At 38.2% G+C, this 20,184-nt stretch overlaps 1 protein-coding gene across 1 annotated transcript in view; it reads left to right on the top strand.

Moving 5' to 3' along the window:
• The first annotated feature begins 760 nt into the window (after positions 1-760).
• Positions 761-20,184, top strand: part of LOC118836140 (protein mono-ADP-ribosyltransferase PARP14-like) — a 57,852-nt gene continuing 38,428 nt past the window's right edge. Inside the window, exons 1-5 of the mRNA XM_036743493.1 lie at positions 761-963; positions 9,909-10,039; positions 11,390-11,423; positions 15,039-15,287; positions 17,417-17,653. Of these exons, the coding sequence (XP_036599388.1) occupies positions 780-963; positions 9,909-10,039; positions 11,390-11,423; positions 15,039-15,287; positions 17,417-17,653 (835 nt within the window). The 5' untranslated portion in view covers positions 761-779. The remainder of the gene's footprint in view (positions 964-9,908; positions 10,040-11,389; positions 11,424-15,038; positions 15,288-17,416; positions 17,654-20,184) is intronic.

Below are 20,184 nucleotides of genomic sequence, written 5' to 3' on the forward strand. Positions count from 1 at the left end.
TATTCCTAGCTGTGTCACCCTGGGCAAGCCATGTAACCTCTGATTGCCTGACAAAATCGATCCACTGGAGAATGAAATGGCAAACCACTCCAGTATCTTTGCCAAGAAAACCCCAAGTAGGGTCACAGAGGGTCAGATAAGACTGAAAGATAAAAGTCTTGTTTATTAATTCAGTGTTGGTTTTGCTTTCAGTTTTGTTAATTTTTTCCTCTGTATCGTCTTTTAAATGTCAGTCTAACAAAAGACTGCTGGTGGAAAAGGAAACGAATCATCTTACACAGAACCCTTAGCCCTGCCTCAGAGCAAGAGTGGGAAGATGGATACAGATTTAATTTAGGGATGTTTAACTCATGGGTTTTTGCCCTAATATTTTGATAACTGCATTTGATAACAATTGCTTTCCTCTGTAATGCTGTGTATTTCATTTAATGTGCTCAAAAATATTATTGGGAGAAGGGGTCCCTAGGCTTTTACAGACTGTGTGAACAAGGGATCCATCACACACACACACACACACACACACACACACACACACACACACAAACTCAAAGTTTCTCAAGTGAGGGAAGGAGAGTCTGTGAAAACCTCAGTCAAAGAATCCAAGGTGGAGCGAGCACTTCTGGTGGAACTTGTATTAAGCTGCTTTAGCATCTGTGAGGGTGGCTGCCCTCTGGAGGTTGGCTAATGTAATCAGTGGAGGTCGGCTTTCCAAGAAAAGGAAACCAAAAGAGTTTTCTAAACTAGCGGGTAGAACCCCAGAGCCAGGACTGGCGTGGAGCATGGAGATCCCAGGCTCTTTCCCTCTGGTGCTGGAGGGACCCTGGGGTCCCAACCCCCCCAAGAAGTTGTGTAACAAGTTGCAGTGCTACTTCCAGAGCCCCCGGAGATCAGGAGGTGGGGAGTGTGCGCTCACACTGCAGAAGGGCCGTTCTGAGATCCTTCTGCTCTTTGAACAGGAAGAAGGTAGGTATTGAATTCAGCTGTGTAGGAAGGATTTGAAACAGGGGCATTACAAGTTAGGGAGGGTGCTAAGAACCCTTAGGATGTCAGAGCTGAAGGGGACCTGAAAGATCATCTAGTTCAACTTTGATTTGACAGAAATGGAAATCAAGACCTAGAAAACGGAAGAGGAGCCGAGGCAGGAATAATACTCATCTTTATTTACAGGCACACAGGGAAATGGAGGTGGGGAGAAGAGCAGGTGGTAGCAGCAGCGGCAGCTGCAGCTGTCAGTTCAGGGAGCTTTGCAGACACATCCCTGGCCACATCCCCCTGGGCAGCAGGAGTAGCACCTTTTCTTGCAGAGATGTAGCAGCACAACTTAGAGGCACCTGCACAGGTACAAGAAGCATTGCTCACAGTGGGGTCCCTGGCTGGTAGAGATCAGGCAGGTAGTTCTCTCAGAAGAAGGACTGACTGGGTGCTGTTGGATTGGGCTACACTCACATTTTCATAGAACCCACAGCCTCTCAGAAGTCTTTTGTGGCTCTCATGGACTGGCATAGATTTCCACACTTTTTGATACTCTATCCTGATCTACTTAAAAAAAAAAAGTTGATCACATGCCTTCAATATATGTATATTTTCTTACAAATTATAATATACATTTATTGTGGTGCTAATAATTAGGTACATTACACAGCTTACACAGAAAAGAGAGATTTTAAATGATGAAATGAAGATGGAATACATTTGATTCTAGTCTCAGTAGGGAGCCCTTGGAGTCTATGGAGCAGGGAAATGACATGGACGCATCTGTGCTTTTAAAAGTCATTGTGTCAGCTGTGTGGGAAAAGGACTGGAGTGAGGAAAGACTTAAGACAGAGAAACCATTTATGGCAAGCTAAATGTCGTCTTAGTCCAGAAATAGGTGATGAGGGCTTGAAACGAGGTATTGGCTTTGTGAGTAGAGAGAAGGGGTCTCATGCAAGAGATGTTGTAAAAGTAGAAATGGCAAGAATAACCAAGCAATTGGATCTGCGGGACAAAGGAGAATGAGAGGTCAAGGGTGATACTGTGGTTGGGAATCTAGGCCACTTGGAAGGATGGTAATGCCTTTGACAGAAAAAAGGAAATTCACAAGAGGGATGGGTTTGAGGAGAAAGATGATATAAAGCAATTTGAGATGTACAGGGTGTCCCTAAAGTCTGGAAATATAGGCAAAAATGCGTATTTTCAAGAAATGAATGAAATTTTCAACAACATTTTACTTACTTGGAATATTAACAAATAACATCTTCAATATGATTTCCATCATTTGTGATGCAAAGGTTGATGTGCTTTGCAAGATTCACGTGAACTCAGTGCAGTAACTCCACATTGCTGTCGATTGCCTATATGTCCAGACTTTAGGGACACCTTGTATATCACAACCCATTCACGCCTACTCATTCTGTGAGACTCGCTCAGCTCCACCGAACAGGAAAAGTGGACTTTGGGCTTTTGCCCACCAATAATAGCCACAGAACATAGCTCCTGCCCTTCAAAGGGTGTTTACCATAGCCAGCAAGTATGATCTAGTGCCAGGCTGGGCCTGGAGTCTGGAAGACCTGAGTTCAAATTTAGTCTCAGATATTTGCTTGTTGTGCATCTTCAGGTAAGTCACTTAGCCTCTGCCTCAGTTTCCTCATCTGTAAAATGAGGATGGTAATAGCACCTACTTCCCAAAGTTGTTATGAGGGTGAAATGGGATAATAATTATAAAGCACTTAGTGTGGTGCCTGGCACATAGTAAGTCCTTTCTAGATGTCGTTAGTTGTCGTTGCTGCTGTTGTTAGGACGGGAGGTGAATCCTCAGGGGTTGTTTTATTGGTTTCTTTCTTCTTCTGGACAGGCAACTTTTCAAGTTGCAATTGCACCATTGCTAGTTGGGTGATCCACAAGTGGTACAGCTATACCTGGCTTGAGGAGCCCACAGCTAGATCAGAAGGGCAAAGGTTGGGAACTCGTCCAGCTGTAGGGACGATTGAAGTAGGGCCGTGTTGGTGTAGGTGTAGAAGTATTGGAGAGAAACCCTATAATTGCCTATCATAGAGAGTGGAATGTGACCCATCATCCCATCCTCTAAGTAGTTAATCACACATCCCTTGGGTTCAGTCTCCTTAAAATCATGGACCCCCATGAAGCCACTTTGAAGAACACTGGACCTAAGAGATAAAATGCAAACTCCTTACCCTGGCATCCAAAGCCTATCATGGTCTGGCTTCAACTACCTTTCCAGCCTTATTTATAGTACTCCCCTTCACTTTATGCTTCAGACAAAATTGTCATCTTATTTTGCTCTGCCCCCCACCACCTTTCTTCTCTATACCTTAGCCTTTCTATAGGATATCCTGACCTCCAGTAGTATAGTAGATTTTCCATACTCCACATTCATCCAAATTTGCCTATTGATATCCTTTCTCTTTTTTTAAGACCCACCTTTTCCATGGAATTTGAAAACCCTGATTCTCCAAGCTAGAAATAATTGGTTCCTCCTTTTTTCTCTGAGGCATTTTGTTTGATCACTCCAGGCACTCAATCATTTTTTGCTTTGCATTATAGTTATTTGTGTACCAGGCTCATCCCCTTACTTGTAAGCCTCTTGAATGTAGGGACTAGGTCTTCGTGTCCCTAGGGCCTCCATATACCTAATAGGTACTTTATAAATGTTGGTCAAATATAATTGAATAGAAAATTGTCAAAAAAGAATTATGAACTATTAACTATCATACGAAAGATTTCAGAATGGCTGACAATAAGAGCAAAGCAAGAAAACATCTATGAGGTTTCTGTGACACCAAGCAAATTGACAAAATGACAAAAGAGATAGTACACTTAATAATTGGAGGACAGTTTAAACAGTGGTTTTCTTCACTTCTACTCTCTAACAAACATTAACATGTCCCTCCTGCACATGAGAAATCTTCTTGGTTTCAGAGCAGGTGAGGTTATCTGCTGAGAGAAGGTCAGAATAGGAATGGAATTAGAATTGGTGGGATTTGAGGAGAAAGATGTTTTGGCAGATAGCCAAAAGGAAGTGTGTGAATCTGTCAGAGGTGGAGGAAAAAAAGGGGTTTGCTTGCAGCTATGAGGGATGGGTTGATATCAGGTAGAATGCATCTGTTGTCAAAGTCAATCAATTTCATCCATTTGGTTTCAGGAACAAGAACACAGAAATATAATAGGACTCATGGATTCAGGTTGTTGACGAGTAAAGGCAACTGGTAGCTCAGTGGATAGAGAGTTTGGCCAGGAGTCTGGAAGACCTGAGGTTAAATCCAGCCTCAGGCACTTAGCAGCTTTGTGACCTTGGGCAAGTCATTTAAGCTCAGCTTCCTCATCTATAAAATGGGAATATTAATAGCACCTACCTCCCAGAGGTATGGTGAGGATCAAACGAGAGAATATTTGAAAAGCTTTAGCGCAGCACCTGGAGCACAGTAAGGGCTATATAAATACTAGCTATTATTCGATCAGCAAGAAATCAAAGGAGAGTAGGAATCACAAGTGTCTTGGGAAGTGTGCTTCACCATCAGTTTTCTGAAAAAAAAAAGGCCATTTTCTTTCTTAAAAATTTGATATCTTTTGTTTTAATTTTAAATTTAATTTGATTTATTATCAATGAACACAAATCTATTTTCTTTCCCTCCCACATTCAAAAAATAATGAAAAAAGAAAAACAAAATCCTTGTAACAAATTTGTATAGTCAAACAAAGTCATTCCCTTACTGACCATGTCCAAAAATTTTATGTTTTAATCTATATCCTGAGTTTATTGTTGCTCTGACAGGAGCTGGGTAGCATGCTTCGGTCACCGTAGGTCCTCTGGTCACTGTGTTGATCAAAGTGCTTACATCTTTCCAAGTTGTTTGAAATTTACAGTGTTGTAGTTATGGTATAAATTGTTCCCCTGCTCACTTCCCTGTATCAGTTCATACAAGTCTTCCCAGGTTTAAGAGAGACCCTTTTTCACAGCTGATCTCTTGAATAGCTTTCTTTACAGAGTAACCGCATATCACAAGAGATCAACAGGAAAGGGTTCATCCTGTGTTACTCCTTTTAGTCCTAACTAGTCCACCTGCCTTTCCTCTCCTGTGAAATCTTCATACAGTTGCCAATGTGATTAAACACAATTCTGGCCATATCACTCCACTGTTTGTGAAGTTTCAGGAACTCCCTGTTGCCTAGAGGATAAAATAGAGCTCTTTTGTTTGGAATTGAAAGCCTTTCATAAACTATCTTTCAGACTGCTTTAACATCGCTTTTGCACTCTATCCTCCAGCCAAATCTTGTAGTTTCTGGTACACACCATGCTGTCTCTTTCTTTTTGGAATGGGAAGGCAGGGCAGTTGGGGTTAAGTGACTTGCCCAAGGTCACACAGCCGGTAAGTGTGTCGAGTGTCTGAGGCCATATTTGAACTCAGGTCCTCCTGACTCCAGGGCCAGTGCTCTCCTCACTGCACCACCTAGCTGCCCCACACCATGCTGCCTCTAATCTTCATGCCTTTGCAGAGGCTGCCCCCATACCTAGAATACTTTTCCTCCTCATTTTGGATTCTTGGATTTCCCACTGCTCTTTAAGGCCCAGGTCAAATGCCACCCCCTACAAAACTTTTCCTCATCCCTCCCTCCCGCTCCATAGTTGTTAGAGAGCCACATCCATATATGAAACTATTAAATATTTATTTGTGTGTGTGTGTAGCTTTTTATTCTGATATTTTAGTTGATGAAAGGCAGAAAAGGACACTGAGAAAAGCAACCTGAGACAATTCTAAGGACCTGAGAGAAAAGAGTCCCCAAGATAAATGTCCTGAGAGGTTCTTTTTGATAGAAGCTCTGAGGTAAAAAAGCAATGACGATGTGGGGATGACTACATTGCATTATTATCTATCAACTATTTTACAAATGACAGTTTTCAGGGTTTTGAAGGGTACAGAAGAGAAACTATAAATCAAAGAAAGACCTGTTTGGGCACTATTGAAAAGTTGTACATTGCTTGTTAGTGTTACACTCGATAGAACTCTTGATTTGGGTTTTTCTGTCTGGGTTAGGATGGGTTACTACTTATGGGGAAGCCTTGATTTGAGGTTTTAATAATCAGTTAAGGAGAGAAGAAGCCAGAGATCAGAATGAGAAGATACAGTAGATGGCCCAAAGAGGGAAGCTGAGGATGGGGAGAAAAGTAAAAGGGAGACTACTTGCTGCTGCTTTAAAGGGGTAGAGCAGAGGAGAATCAGAAGATAAGGGCAGCTGATTGGGATTTGGTCAGAGATGATTGATGCCAGATAGGCTCTTAGCTGTTGGGAGCTCACAGGGAAAGAACAGACTCCTGCTGTATGAAGAGCTGACTTTACTTGTTTGTATTGCTCTTTACTGCCATCTACAGTCTGAAAGCTAATGGAGGCCAGCCTTACCCTACAACTAATGGAAGAGATATTTTCATTGGAGAAGAGTGCATTGGAGGGAACAGAATTCTTGTGTAGAGTTGGCTAGGGTTGTCTCCATAGGTCTTTACCGCCATCTATAGCTTTTGAGAGGGAAAAGCCCTTAGGGGCCCAAATAGTAAGTAACTAGTCTAAAGGGTTTTTGTATTTTGCAGAATTAATTAACAGCCTTTGACTTCTCATTGTTTCATTGGCCAGCCAAGGGAACTGAACAGCTTATCCTAGGCATAGGGCTACTATTTCGCTGGAAGAGTGTAATGCTGCTACAAAGGGTTTAATGCTGCCTTTGAGAACTGAGAGTAGTAAAGAATGGGATCCTTCCTGGTGGACATCCAGGTCTACAATTCATAGTCTTAAGCTGACCCTAACACGTTCCCTCACTACTAGGTTTCTGTAAGCACGAGCCCATTGCTTCCCCAGGTTTGTGGATGTTTTACATTCTGATTATTCCTGTGTTTATTTTCTATTGAGTAAACATCATACTCTTGCTTTTGCCTTTTCTTTAGTAAATGTTTCATTTATATGAGTCTGGTATCCAGATTACACAATAAATCCAACATGGATATTCATCCTATATATTAAAGATCATAGCGTAAAAATGAAATTGTGAGAGGTAAATTGTATACTTTTCACAGCTATGGGTAAAAAAAGTGATAGAGGCAATTTCAAAAGATATAATAGATCATTTAAATTATGTGAAATTGAAAATCTTCCACATGGACAAAATAAATGCACCTAGGCTAAGAAGAGAAATATTCTAATGGGGAAAAGATCTCTGTATCAATTTTCTAGAATAATGGCTTTGTATCTAAGATATCTAGATAACTGACAAATACATAAGACTAGATAAATTACCCAATAGAAAAATGGTCAAAGGACATGAACAAACAATTCTCTTTTTAAAAATCAATTTATTTTCAGTTCATAATTCTCTTCCTTATTGAGAAGGGAAGAAAAATAATAACTGTTACAACTATGTATGGTTAAGCAAAACAAATTCCCATATTATCCATATCAAAGAAAGAAAGAAAAGAAAATATGCTTCAATCTGTGCTCTTCATCCATCCAGCTCTGTATCAGGAATGAGATAGCATCCTTCATCATAAGTACTTTGGACTTATGGTTGATCATCAGTGAACAAACAGTTCTAAAAAAAATGGCAAACTAGTAGACATCTGAATGAAAACATAAAATTTTTAGTAAGAGAAATGCACATCAAAACAATCTTGAGATTTTATCTCATACCCAGAAAACCAGTCAAGTTAACAAAAGATGAGAATAATTAAGATTGGTAGGGTTATAGAAAGATAAGTATACTAATCCATTGTTGGTGGAGCTATGAATTAGTACAACCATTTTGGAAAGCAGTTTGGAACTAAGCAAATAAAGTAACTAAAATGTCCATACCCTTTGATTCCAGTTTTTCACTACTAAGCATATACCCCAAGGAAGTCATTGATAAAAAAAAAGTGTAGATAAATACTTGATAAAAAGTTTGGACAAATACTTGATAAATTCACTGATAAAAAGAAAATATTTATATCAGTACTTTTCATGGTAGCAATGAACTAGAAATAAGGTAGATGCCAATTAATTGATAAGTGGCTAAACAAACTGTTGTACATAAATGTAATGGAATATTTTGTGCCATAAGAAATGAATATAGAAAAATATGAAAACACAGGCACTGACGGATGCAGAGTAAAATAAGCAGAGTCAAGAAATACAGGACTAAAATAATGCAAATTGTAAAGAATAACTAGCAAAAGACAATTGTAAGTGACTGTTGCAAAATTACAAAGAATAATCATGGCTCCTAAGAAGAGATTTGAGAAGACACCTTCTTCTACTACTTTGCAACAGCTGAAAGGTCCACAGCTATGGAACAATATATTTTCAGATTTTTTTAATGTATTGATGTTTTTAATTGTTTCTTCTCTCCTTCATATTTTTATTTTTAAATAATTATTTATTATATGAAATGGCTCTCTGGGAAGTGTGGTGGGTAATTAATAATAACTGAGGAAACAACCCAAGCTATGTGACTTATTAGCAAAAGAAGAATAATGAATGGGTCAGGTGATCACCCAGTTGGTCCAAAGACACTGAATATAGAGTGAGATCGATTTTTATGTGTTCAAAACTATTAATCAAATAAGACCAATTAATTAAGAAAAAAATTAACAGCCTATAAGGTAAGATACAAAATTAGGTAATCTGATTTCTAATTGGAGGAAAGAATAGGGGCGCTCCAAATTGGGAGAGGGTAAGAGTGAGTTTTGCTCAAGTTGGGAGGGGGAGTGAGTAGGTTTTAGGGTCTTTCTTTTCTCAGAATTGAGAGATGCTGATTAATTGCATCTACCTGCATTTATGAAACAATAGATGACTTATACCATCTAGTTTCCCATGAATGATTTGCAGAAAATCAAGATGGAGGATAATAACATGTGACAGCACAAGGTGTAGTTAGTTTTCATGAGATAGAATCTAATTGGTTCTCTTGATTCCCACACCAGACCAACTCTGTTTTGTAACTTGTCTTCACTCCATTTCTTCAGAAGTTGAGGAAAAAGATACAGGGGAAATTTGAGTGATGTAATAACAAAAGGTATTCATAATTTTTTAAAGAGTTCATAGTTTCATTGTGATTTTACATCTGGGAAGTATACTATTGGAAGCTTAGGAACTATAATGGCAAGTAGTCTGAGTTTATTTCCTCCCCTTCCCCCATCATACCAGGATTACCTCTTGGATGATGAATAAGTTGTAACAGCGTAGCCACCTTTCACTGGTCTTTAATCCTGGAAAAAAAACCCAGACCTTCCAATGTGAGGGCATGTTGAGGTGAGTAAGCCACTCCAGCAAGAAAGGGTGTAGATGCCATGCTGGACACAATTCCAAAGGCTACACTGCCAATTTGAATGGGTTTATGGCAATGGTTGTGCCACATATGTATTTTGTAACCCAAATTCCTGATCCTGCTGTCATTAGACTGTCTCCCTTTTTGGTTGATTTGGTATTTCCATTTCTGTGGAAGTGTTATGTTCTTTAAGGAGAATGTAACTTCTTTGAGAGCAAGGACTATATTCATTTTGTACTTGTGGCCCCAGCTCTTGCTAAAATGCCTTGAATATAACAAGGAGTTAATAAATGTTGAACATAAGCAGGAATTTTCAAATTATTATTTGTATTTTCATGTCCATAAATATATCTTGTACCCTCAAAAGTCTGTAAGCTTTTAAGAACATGGCATTATGTACAGTTTTGCCCTGTATCATCCTTAGCATCTTGCCCTATGCTATGCACATAGTCAGAATCTGGGACATAATTATTGAATAAAAGAATTATTTAGTGTCCATTCTCTTTGGATACTTGACTAAATATATTACTTACATAAAAGTGTGTAAATCATGGAGCTATGGGACCGTCCTCACCTGTTTTACAGATCTCAGTGCTACAATCTGTTTTCCCTTTATTTTTCAGTAAGGCAACGGGTTCTGAAGAGAGAGAATCATGAGTTAGAACTGACAAGAGAGGAAAAATTGAAACTCACTGTTAGACTGCCTACAGTAAAGGATGGCAATAAAATAAATGAGAAACCAGTCACCACAGAGGTAAGTTATGTAACAGACTGGGAAGTGGTAGAAAGGCAGCAGAATATACCCTGCACAGAGATGCAGTGTAGTAGGGCTACGAAGGAAGAAAATGTTTGAAAGTAATATGAAGGTATAAATGTGGCAGTAAGTGTGAGCTCTTGGATGTATTGAAAAGAGCAAGTGTTGATTTTAAAAGGAATAGAGAAAGCAATAGACTCGGGAGTCACATGGTGGAGAACACTGAGAGCTAAGCCCAGGGCTTTACACTTAGCCTTTATATTGGTCTGTCCCTCCTCATTTCAGCCTCTTACAATCTGCATCATCCTTCAAAACATAGCTCAAATACTGCCTTCTACATGAGGCCTTTCCTGACCCCCCTTGAATTTTTAGTACTCATCTGGGACCATATGAGCATAGATTTAGAACTGGGAGGGCCCTTAGAGACCATCTAGTCCAACCCAGATAAAGAAGTTGAGGCACAGAGGAGTTAAGTGACTTGCTCAGGGTCCCACATCTTATTATTCAATTCAACAAACATTTATTAGGTGCCTTCTATATACCAGGCACTGTACTAAACACAAGGGATAAAAATAAGAAAAAAGATAATCCCTGCCTTCAGAGAGTTTATAATCCAATGAGGGAAGACAACACACAAAAGGAAGTTTAAAAGTGGGGGGGTGGAGAGGGAGGTACCAGGGGTAACCCAGTGTGAGGGCATTAGGTTTTGTGGAGTTCAAACCAAGAAGAGCTATGGATAGAAAGTGGGGAGTTAGTTGGAAAGTCCAGATTCCAACCTTTATTACAGATAAAGGCAAGCTTTGGGAGTTTTGTGCTCTACTCTCCAGCTGTCCAATCAGAAGGGAGAAGAGACAACATGAAATACTTGGGAGTCACTGCCAAGACAATCCCTCACTGAAAGCTGAGATTAGAATAAATTCCTCAGTGCTGAATAGCACATTTAAAATTAAATTCACCCATAAAAACATAGTGGAATGGAGAGACATCTTGCTTTCCTTCACTCTTTTCTTCCCTGAGCTAAAATTAAAACAGAAACAAAAACTCTTCCTCAGTCCTTCCTGGTATGGTACAAATGATTCACCATTCTAATCATTCTTCAATGATGATGCCTCAGTTAATCAAACTCTTAACTTGAGTGTCCAGGACTGAACATAGTACTCCAGGTGTGGTGCAAGTAATGCATAGAGTCAGCAGGATTATTGTCTCCTTTGTGTTATGAATTTGTGTGGCTTAGGGGAGCTCCAGGATTTGGTTTATTTATTCCAATTGTATATAATCAGGCTGGTTCAAAATATATCTTCTTGGAGTAGAGGAAAGCTTCTTAATATTTGGGTTTTGTTTGATTTTCAGGAATCCAAAATCAAAGATGGAGCCCAAGAACAAGGTAACATCTAATTCTAGATGAGTATGATATATAGCAATTAATCACTTCTTTTCCTCATTAAGGGAGGTCAGCATCCTTGTACCTGATTTTCTATAGTCGTAAGGAGTGCTCAGCTTTGTCATGGTTAAAATTCACTATTTGTGATGGAACATGGTAGAAAGAGGTAGGATGGCTCAGGCTAGGCAACTTATTTGGGCATGCTGCAGAAAGCTGATGGGGTTAAGGGTGATTTGAAGATTGTGAACATGGAGGGATTAGAACAGCAGTAGTCCTCTTGACAAAAATAAGGAAGTTCAGATGATGGATTGGTTTGGGGAAAAGATAATCAGTTCTGTTTTGGGCATGTTGAGTTTGAGATGCTTTCAGGGCATCTGAAGTTCAAAATGCCCAATAGACAATTGGTGGTATAAGCCTGGAAGTCAAGGGAGAGACTAGGGCTGGACAAATAGATCAGGCAGTCATTTGCATAAACATGCTACCTATGTGAATTAGCTTCTTAATATCAACTTTAACAATGGTCTTTATACCTGAGATAGAGAACCCTTGGATAATGTGGCTCTTCTAACACATGCCCTTCCTTGTCTGGGTTGTTATAATGAGAATTCTTGTAACTGGCTGGCAGATTGGCCTAGGTAACTTCTACATCACATTCCAGCACAGATTCCATGGTCATTTTTTTTCATTTTTTTCTCCCTCCCCCATCCCCCAAATAACTCTTATTCCTGACTTCTTATTTTTCTATTAATTGTATTACTATTGTTCCAGTTAGTCAAGCTTAAAACCTCAATGCCAATTCTTTATTCCTTCCATTTCCTCATTGTCCCATATCCCATCGGTTGCTAAGTCCTGTTGGCTCTTGCACACTTTCCATCTTTTCCATGCCCACTGCTGATGTTGAAGGTGAGGACCTTATTACTTCTTATTTGGCTTGCTACAAAGACCTCCTATCTGGTCTCTCTGCCTCCATTCTTTTCCTCTTCCAATCCATTTTATACATCAAAGCCAATAAAATTCTTAAAGTATTACTTGCATCATGTTGTTTCCTCTCCCAAATGCCTTCAGTAGCTCTGCATTGCTAATAAAATAATAGTCAAATACATTGGTCTTTCTTGTCTCTCCACTCAGACTATAAACTCTTTGAAGACAGGAATGATAGACAATTTAGTCCCACAGTGCCCTGCACAGTACCATACAACCAATTAATCAATCAACCGACCAACCAAACACCATCTATTAAGTGCCATCTATGGGCCAGGTACTGTGCTAAGCTCTGGGAATAAAATTACAAAAGCACAACAGTCCTTGTTCTCAAGGAGCTTCCATTATTACAGGAGAACAAATATGAAAGAATGAATAAACAACAAAAAATTCAATTATAAAGAACTATTTTCATTGTATGAATTGTTTTCTTGGTTCTGTTAACTTCACTCTTCATTAGTTCATATAAGTTTCCCAAGGTTTTTCTGAAACCATTTCTCTCAGCATTTGTTATAACATGATAATATTCTATTACATTTATATACCGTAACTTGTTTATCTATTCCCCAATTGATCAGTACACTCCTACAGATTCCCATTTTGGCCACCTCAAAAAGAACTATAAATATTTTTATGCATTCTCAATTTGTATTTGTTTTGCTTAGGACTAATCCCTTCCTTAATATGCCTTCCCTCTAATTTCTCATATCTGTGATTTGTTCTTGGCCCACCCATTGTTTAGGATTGTTATTTAATTTCCAATTACTTTCTAATCTTTGTTTCAAAAAACTTTTTACTAAATGTAATTTTTATTATATTATGTTCAGAAAAAAGATGTATTTAGTATATCTGCTTTTCTGCATTTAATGGGGAGATTTTTATGCCCTAATACATGATCAAATTTTGTGAAGGTGCCATGCCCAGCTGAGAAATAGGTATGAAGCTTTCTATTTCTATTTAATATTTTCTGGAGACCTAGGAATTCTAACTTTTCTAAAATTGTATTCAGTTCCTTCACTTTATTCTTGATTATTTTATGGTTTGATTTACCTAGGCCTGAGTGAGGGTAAATTGAGGTTCCTCACTATTATAGTTTTACTATTTTTGTCTATAAATCATTTAACTTTTCCTTTAAGAGTTTAGATGATGTGCCATGTGGTACACATATGTTCAATATGATAGTAGTTCATTTTCTGTGGTGTCTTTTAGCAAAATGCATTTTCCCTATTCATCTCTTTTAATTAGGTCTATTTTTGCTTTTGTTTTGTCTGAGATTATGATTGCTACTCTTACCTTTTTTACTTCAGCTGAGGCATTATAGATTTTTACCTTATCTTAACTCCATTCATATCTTTCTGTTTTAAGTTTGTTTTTGTGAACAACAAATACTGTGTATATTTTTGGGATTCTGGTTTCTAATCAATTTTGCTATCTTCTATAATTTTATGGGCTAGTGCATCTCCTTCACATTCACAGATAGGATTACTAACTGTACATTTCCATCCATCCTATTCTCTTATTTTTATCCTTTCTTTTACCCTGGCCTCCTCAAGAGTCTGGTTTGCTTTTGACTACTGCCTCCCATACTCTATCCTCTCTCTTATCCCCTCCCTCCTACTTTGCTCTTATCCCCTTTTCTCCCATTTCCCTGTTGGGTAAGATGTATTTCTGTGCACAATTGAGTATATGTGTGTATTCTTCCCTCCTTTAACCAATTCAGGTGAGAGTGAGGTTCAAGTGTCATCTGCTTCTTCTTCCCCACTACTCCCTCCTTTCACTCAGCCATCATATTAATGATAAAAGGGACTTCTCTCTGGTAGGTATGGAAATTTTGCTTCATTATCCTTATGTACTTCTAACAATTGTCTTTGTAAGAAGGATCATCATATAAACTGAATGTTGGATCCAAAAGAAGGTCTGTAACATTAAGCAACGAAAAACATCCAGGAGAAAATAATTCTGTTTGTCCTAGGTCATAATCCCCCAAAATCAATATAGGCAAGGAGCTAGTTCATCTGATATTTGTTAAATATTTGTTTACTAATACACTTAGGTCCACAAGCCAGAATGAGGGGGCAACTATCAACTCCTTTACCCTAAGCACTGATTAACTCTTCAGTGGCTGAACTGCTACTCTTTAAAAGAAAAGCCACTTCCTTTTGCACATTTCTTAATGTGCTTCAAATGGCTTCAACAGAATCCAAGGTTAAATATGAAAGGGTGAAGGATGATGTCTCCCATTTCTCCTGAAGTTTGTAGCCAAGGTCTCCAGATAGTCTAGATATGATAGGAAAAAAATGTTGTATCATACGAGATGCATTAACTGTTAGACAAAGAAAGATATTCTTTGATCATACCTTCATATTCTGCATGGTGTTCAAGTAGCTCACTGCTTCAATTGTTGGAGTGCAGTTGATGCAGAGAGAGTAGAAGTCGTAAACTGGCTGACCTGGGCTGATGATAAAACTAAATAACTGTCCTCAGCCATAAGGAGAAGTCAACAGACACTGCTTAGTGAAGGTTAAAGACTTTGTATTCCCATCAGCACCATGATGTAGGCCTTGCCCTTCAGCATAAGGTACATCTTCCTTTTTCCCTTCTTCCCATTCTCTTTCTCCTCCTCCTTCTTCCAACTAGAGGCATCAGAAGACCGGGACACAAAGCTTCCACTGGAGAGAAGATCAGCCCAGACCAAGGGTATCTCCAAAGGCCCTGGAACTACTTCCTCATTGGTTGTATTTAAAAACATCCAAGACACGGTGACAGAGGATCTATTGACTCTGTTGGTGGAGAATATGAGTGGCTTGTCAGAAGCAAGTGGAGACTTTACAATAGAAATCATACCAGAAGCTGAAGTTGCTGTGGTTACCTTTATGAAAACCATTGGTGAGAATGGGTTGAAAATCTGAAAGTTTTAATTTGACAAACAAATATGTACAAATAAACTATATAAAGGTTAATAGGAAGTAATGAAAAGAGAGAAGGCACTAAAATTAAGAGGAGTTAGGACAAGATTTCTGTAGTAGGTGGGGTTTTACTTTGGACTGAAAAGAAGTCAGGGAAGGCAGTAAGTAAACATGGGGAGACATAGCATTCCAGGCATGGAGGACAACCAGAGGAAAAAAACCAGAGAAAATACCCAAAGCCAACAGGTGGTTGTGGAATAACCAGAATGCCAGTGTCACCAGATCAAAGCATATGTGGCAATTGGTAATATGTAAGGAGACTGGAATGGTAGGAGAGGGTTATGAAGATTACTAATGTCAAACAGAGGATTTTGTATTTGATCTTGGGAGTGAGAGGAAGCCACTGGAGTTTATTGAGTAGAAAGGTGACATGATTGGATTTTCACTTTAGGAAAATCACTTTGGTGGCTGAATGGAGGATGGACTTGAGTGGGAAGAGACCACCATCAGGCTATTGCAGTAGACAGGCATGAGGGAATATGGACCTAGACCAGAATGGTAGCAATGTCACAAGAAAGAAACCTATTTGAAAAATGATGCAAAATGAAATCAATGGGCCTTGGCAATAGATTGGATATGGGCATGAGAGATAGTGAGGAGCTGAGAACTACTCTTAGGTTGCAAGCCTGAAGACTATGAGGATAGTGTTGCCCTCTATAGTAATAGGGAAGTGGCGGGGGCGGGGAGGAGGTTGGGGGAAAGAAAATGAGTTGAGTTTTGGACATATTGAATTTCAGATATCTACTGTACATCTAATTTGGGATATTTGAAAGGTAGTTGGAGATGTGAGATTGGAGGTCATCAGAGATGTTAGGGTAGGATAGGTAGATTTGAGAATCATCATCATGGAGCTGGTAATTAAATCCATAGGAACAGATGAGATTACCAAGTGAAGTAGTACGGAGGGAGAAGAGAAGAGAGCCCAAAACAGAACCCTGTGGGACACCTTCAGTTAGAGAGCATGACCTGGATGAGCATCCAAGAAAGGAGCCTGAGAAGTGTAATAGGTAGGAGGAGAACTAGGAGAGAGTGGTGTCCCAAAAACCTAGATAAAAGGGAGTTTTGAGGAGAAGAGACTGATCAACAGTGTCAAAGATGGCAGAGTAGTCAAGGAGAATGAGGAGAGAGAAAAGGCCTTTGGATTTGGCAACTAAGAGATCACTGGCAACTTTGGAGAGAGCAGTTTCAGTGGAGTGATGAGGTTAGAAGTGAGATTGTTAGGGGTTAAAAAAAGAGCGAGAGGAGAGAAGGTAGAGGAGTCTATTGTAGATGATCTTTTGAAATAATTTAGCTACAAGAGGCAGAAGACAGCACACAAACAACTACGTAGAAACAAAATACATACAAGATAAGCTGGAGGTGGTCTCAGGAAAGCACTAAGAATTAAGGAGGATTAGGAGAGGTTTCTTGGAGAAGGTCATACTTTTGCCTAGGCTTAAAGAAAGCTAGGGAAGCCACTAGGTGGACATGAGAAGGGAGAGAATCTCAGGCATAGGGAATGGCAAGAGAAAATGCTCTGAGTAGAAGTGCCTCAGGGGCCACTTTCTCCATAAATTGTTTTATGATTCAGCCAGCTAAGGGCTCTCTACCTCCTTGTATGACTATATTTCTCATAGCATTTATTCTGCTTTCTCCTGGGTAGTTCTTTGTGTAGGGCTTTTTTCCCAACTTTCTTGAGAGCAGGCACTATGAATTCTTCCAGTTTGTAGCACAGAACCTAGAACACAGGGGACATTTTAATCAACGTTTGTTGAATTTGGAATGATCAAATGTTGTGCAAGAGGTCAATGGATGATCTCTGATGTCAGGAACTACCCCCACTTCTTGAAAAGAAGAAATTCCCCTGACTTAGACCCAAGTGCTGCATGGGCACAGAGACACATATTAATTCCAAAATCACAATTATTTCCTAAAGATTATGTCAAGTATGTAAATTTTCATTTAGAAATTTAGCTTTTACTGCTGAGTTTTAGCTCTGTCTGATTTGTTTTTCTTCCACAACATAAGATTAAGGATGCAATCAGAGTATTTTTTTATTTTTCTTTGCAGATACAGAGACATTTATTACTATTTGTGCTGAGAATGACAAAGTAGGAAAACTTAAGATTTCTGCATCACTTTTAGAAGTGACAAAGACTATTCTGGTAGAAGATCTACCCCCAGGTGTTAATGAACATTATATCACTCTTTTCTTTGAAAACACAAAAAATGGAGGGGGACCAGTAACCAGAGTTGTGTATCTTCCAAAGGAGAATTCCGCTCTGATTCAGTTTGAAGAATGCAAAGGTAATTAACTTTTTTGCTCACTTTATCTTGTTTTTTTTTAAGTGGTTGTTTTTCTGTCATAGGTTCTAGAAGTTCATAGGATTTCGATTTAGAAGTGGACTAGTCCACTGGCACCATCTAGTTTAGCACCTTCATTTTGCAGATAAGGAAACTGTGGCCCAGTGAGAATAAGTGACTTACCCAACAAGGTCTTCTCAGAGAAGTGATTTGAACCCAGACCCTTAAACTACAAAGTCAGTAGCTGACACTGCCATTGCTCTTCTAGCCATTATGGCATTTGTACCTCAGAATAACCCTGTGACTACGTGGAGTTTTTTTTTAAACAAAAAGGTTTTTTTGTTTGTTTTTTGTCTTGGTATATCCCTGTGATATTACTAGATTAGAGAGCATCTGGTGCCTAACACACAGGTAGTGCCTTAGCAAGTGCTAAAGTACTGGAACTGCTCAGTGACTTTATTTTCAATTCCTCTGGCAAGTGTGTAGTAGACATCCATCTATTGGATTTTGCAGATGTATATAGAAAATTGGGTTTTGCTCTCAGAATACATCAATACTGCTTCTCCTGAGGGGAAAGAGAGGACCGATGATAAGATATCCCCTGCACACTCCCAATGTAAGCTTGTATTTATGATTAATTAATGTCCAGCAAGAATACTTCTAGACTCAGTATAAACTATCTTGATGGTCCAAGAACCACTAACGTTGAGCATGTATATTCATAACTTAAATGGTAAAAAAAAAAACTATTGTTCAGGCAAATGATTGAGTGATCATTATAGTAACTCACAAAACTGAGAACACAAAATAAATAGAAAAATCCCTTCAAAAATATAAAAGATCCAAACTATCAGGAGATGACAAAAGAGATATTAAATAACCCAGTCTCAAAAAACCAAATAGAACTAGCTGTAGAAAAGCCACCAAAGGAAAAAAACCTCTTGGTCTTGATAAGATTTGATCCTTATCAGATTCATAGAATTCTATCAAACTTTTAAAAAAATTAATAACCCTACTTCATAAATTATTTTCTTTTTTGAATATTTTATTATTTTTTCCCAATTACAAGTAAAAACAATTTTAACATTCTTTTTAAAAATTTTGAGCTCCAAATTCTCTCCCTCCTTCACCTCCCTACCCCCTCCCTGAGACAGTGAACAATTTGATGTAAGTTATACACGTGCAATCATGCAAAACATTTACATATTAGTCATGTTATAAAAGAAAACACAGACAAAAAATACCACCAAAAATAAAATAAAAAATAGTATGCTTTGATCTGCATTCAGACTCCATCAGTTCTTTTTCTGGAGGTTGATAGCATTTTTCATCTTCACTATTTATTTTCAAAAAATTGAGAAAGTACCCTACTAGAATCATTTTATGTGGCAGTATAGTCTAATACATAAACCAGAGAAAGGTAAAACACAAAAGGAAGACTACATCCATTAATGAATTTTTATTTTTAAAAATTTAGACAAAAATCCCGTCATATAGACTACAGTGATTTTTCAAAGGAGTCTAATAGGAATGTAAAGATGGTTTAACATTAGGAAAATAATCAACATAATCATGTTAAAAAACAAAATATCAAAACTACATAATTATCTCAATAAATATAGAAAGTAAGCCTCTGTCAGAATACAATATATTTTTATGCTAGAAAATCTACAAAGTATAGGCATAGAGAAACCTTTTTTGAATAATCATAAAAAGCAAAAACCTAAAGGAAGCATCATATACAATAGCAATACATGAGAACCTGTTCCAATAAATAGGGGAGTGAAGCAAACATGCCCATTCTCCCAACTATTATTTGATATAGTTCTGGAAATACTAGCCACAACAATAATAAAAGAAGTTAAAAGTCTAAAGATAGGTAGAGAGGAAATAAAACTATCCACATTTGCTGATGATGTGTCATGCTTTGAAAATCTTAGGGAATCAGCAAAGATACTAATCGAGACCATTTAAAGCTTCAGCAAAGGTGCAGGCTACAAAATGAACCCTCAAAAATAAATCCATTCTTATATAATAATAGAAAAATCCAAAAAGCAATAACAGAGGAAAATCTCGTTCCAAATAATTACAAAATGTGTAAAATATCTGGGGACTGATCTACCAAAGTACACACACACACACACACACACCGCCTTCTATAAATTCAATTACAAAATGGCCCCTAAAGAAATAAAGAATAAATTAAATAGCTGGAAGAATATTGAGTGCTCATGACTGGGCCGTGCCAATAAAATAAAAATGACAATGCCACCAAAATAAATTTACACTTTTAGTGCTCTACTGATCAAATTACCAAAGGCTTACTTTATAGAACTAGATAAAATGTTAACAAAATTCATTTGTAAAAAGTAAAAGATCTAGAGGATACCAAGAGAAATGATGAAAAAAAAGTAGGGACAAATGAGGAATAGCACTTCTAGACCTTAAACTATATCATGAAGCAGTAGTCATCAAAACTAGCTGGTTAAAAAAATTGAGAAGTAGATCAATGGAACATACTAGACAAAAGAAAA

This window comes from Trichosurus vulpecula, chromosome 2 (assembly GCF_011100635.1).
Source record: "Trichosurus vulpecula isolate mTriVul1 chromosome 2, mTriVul1.pri, whole genome shotgun sequence".
Classification (NCBI taxonomy): Eukaryota; Metazoa; Chordata; class Mammalia; order Diprotodontia; family Phalangeridae; genus Trichosurus; species Trichosurus vulpecula.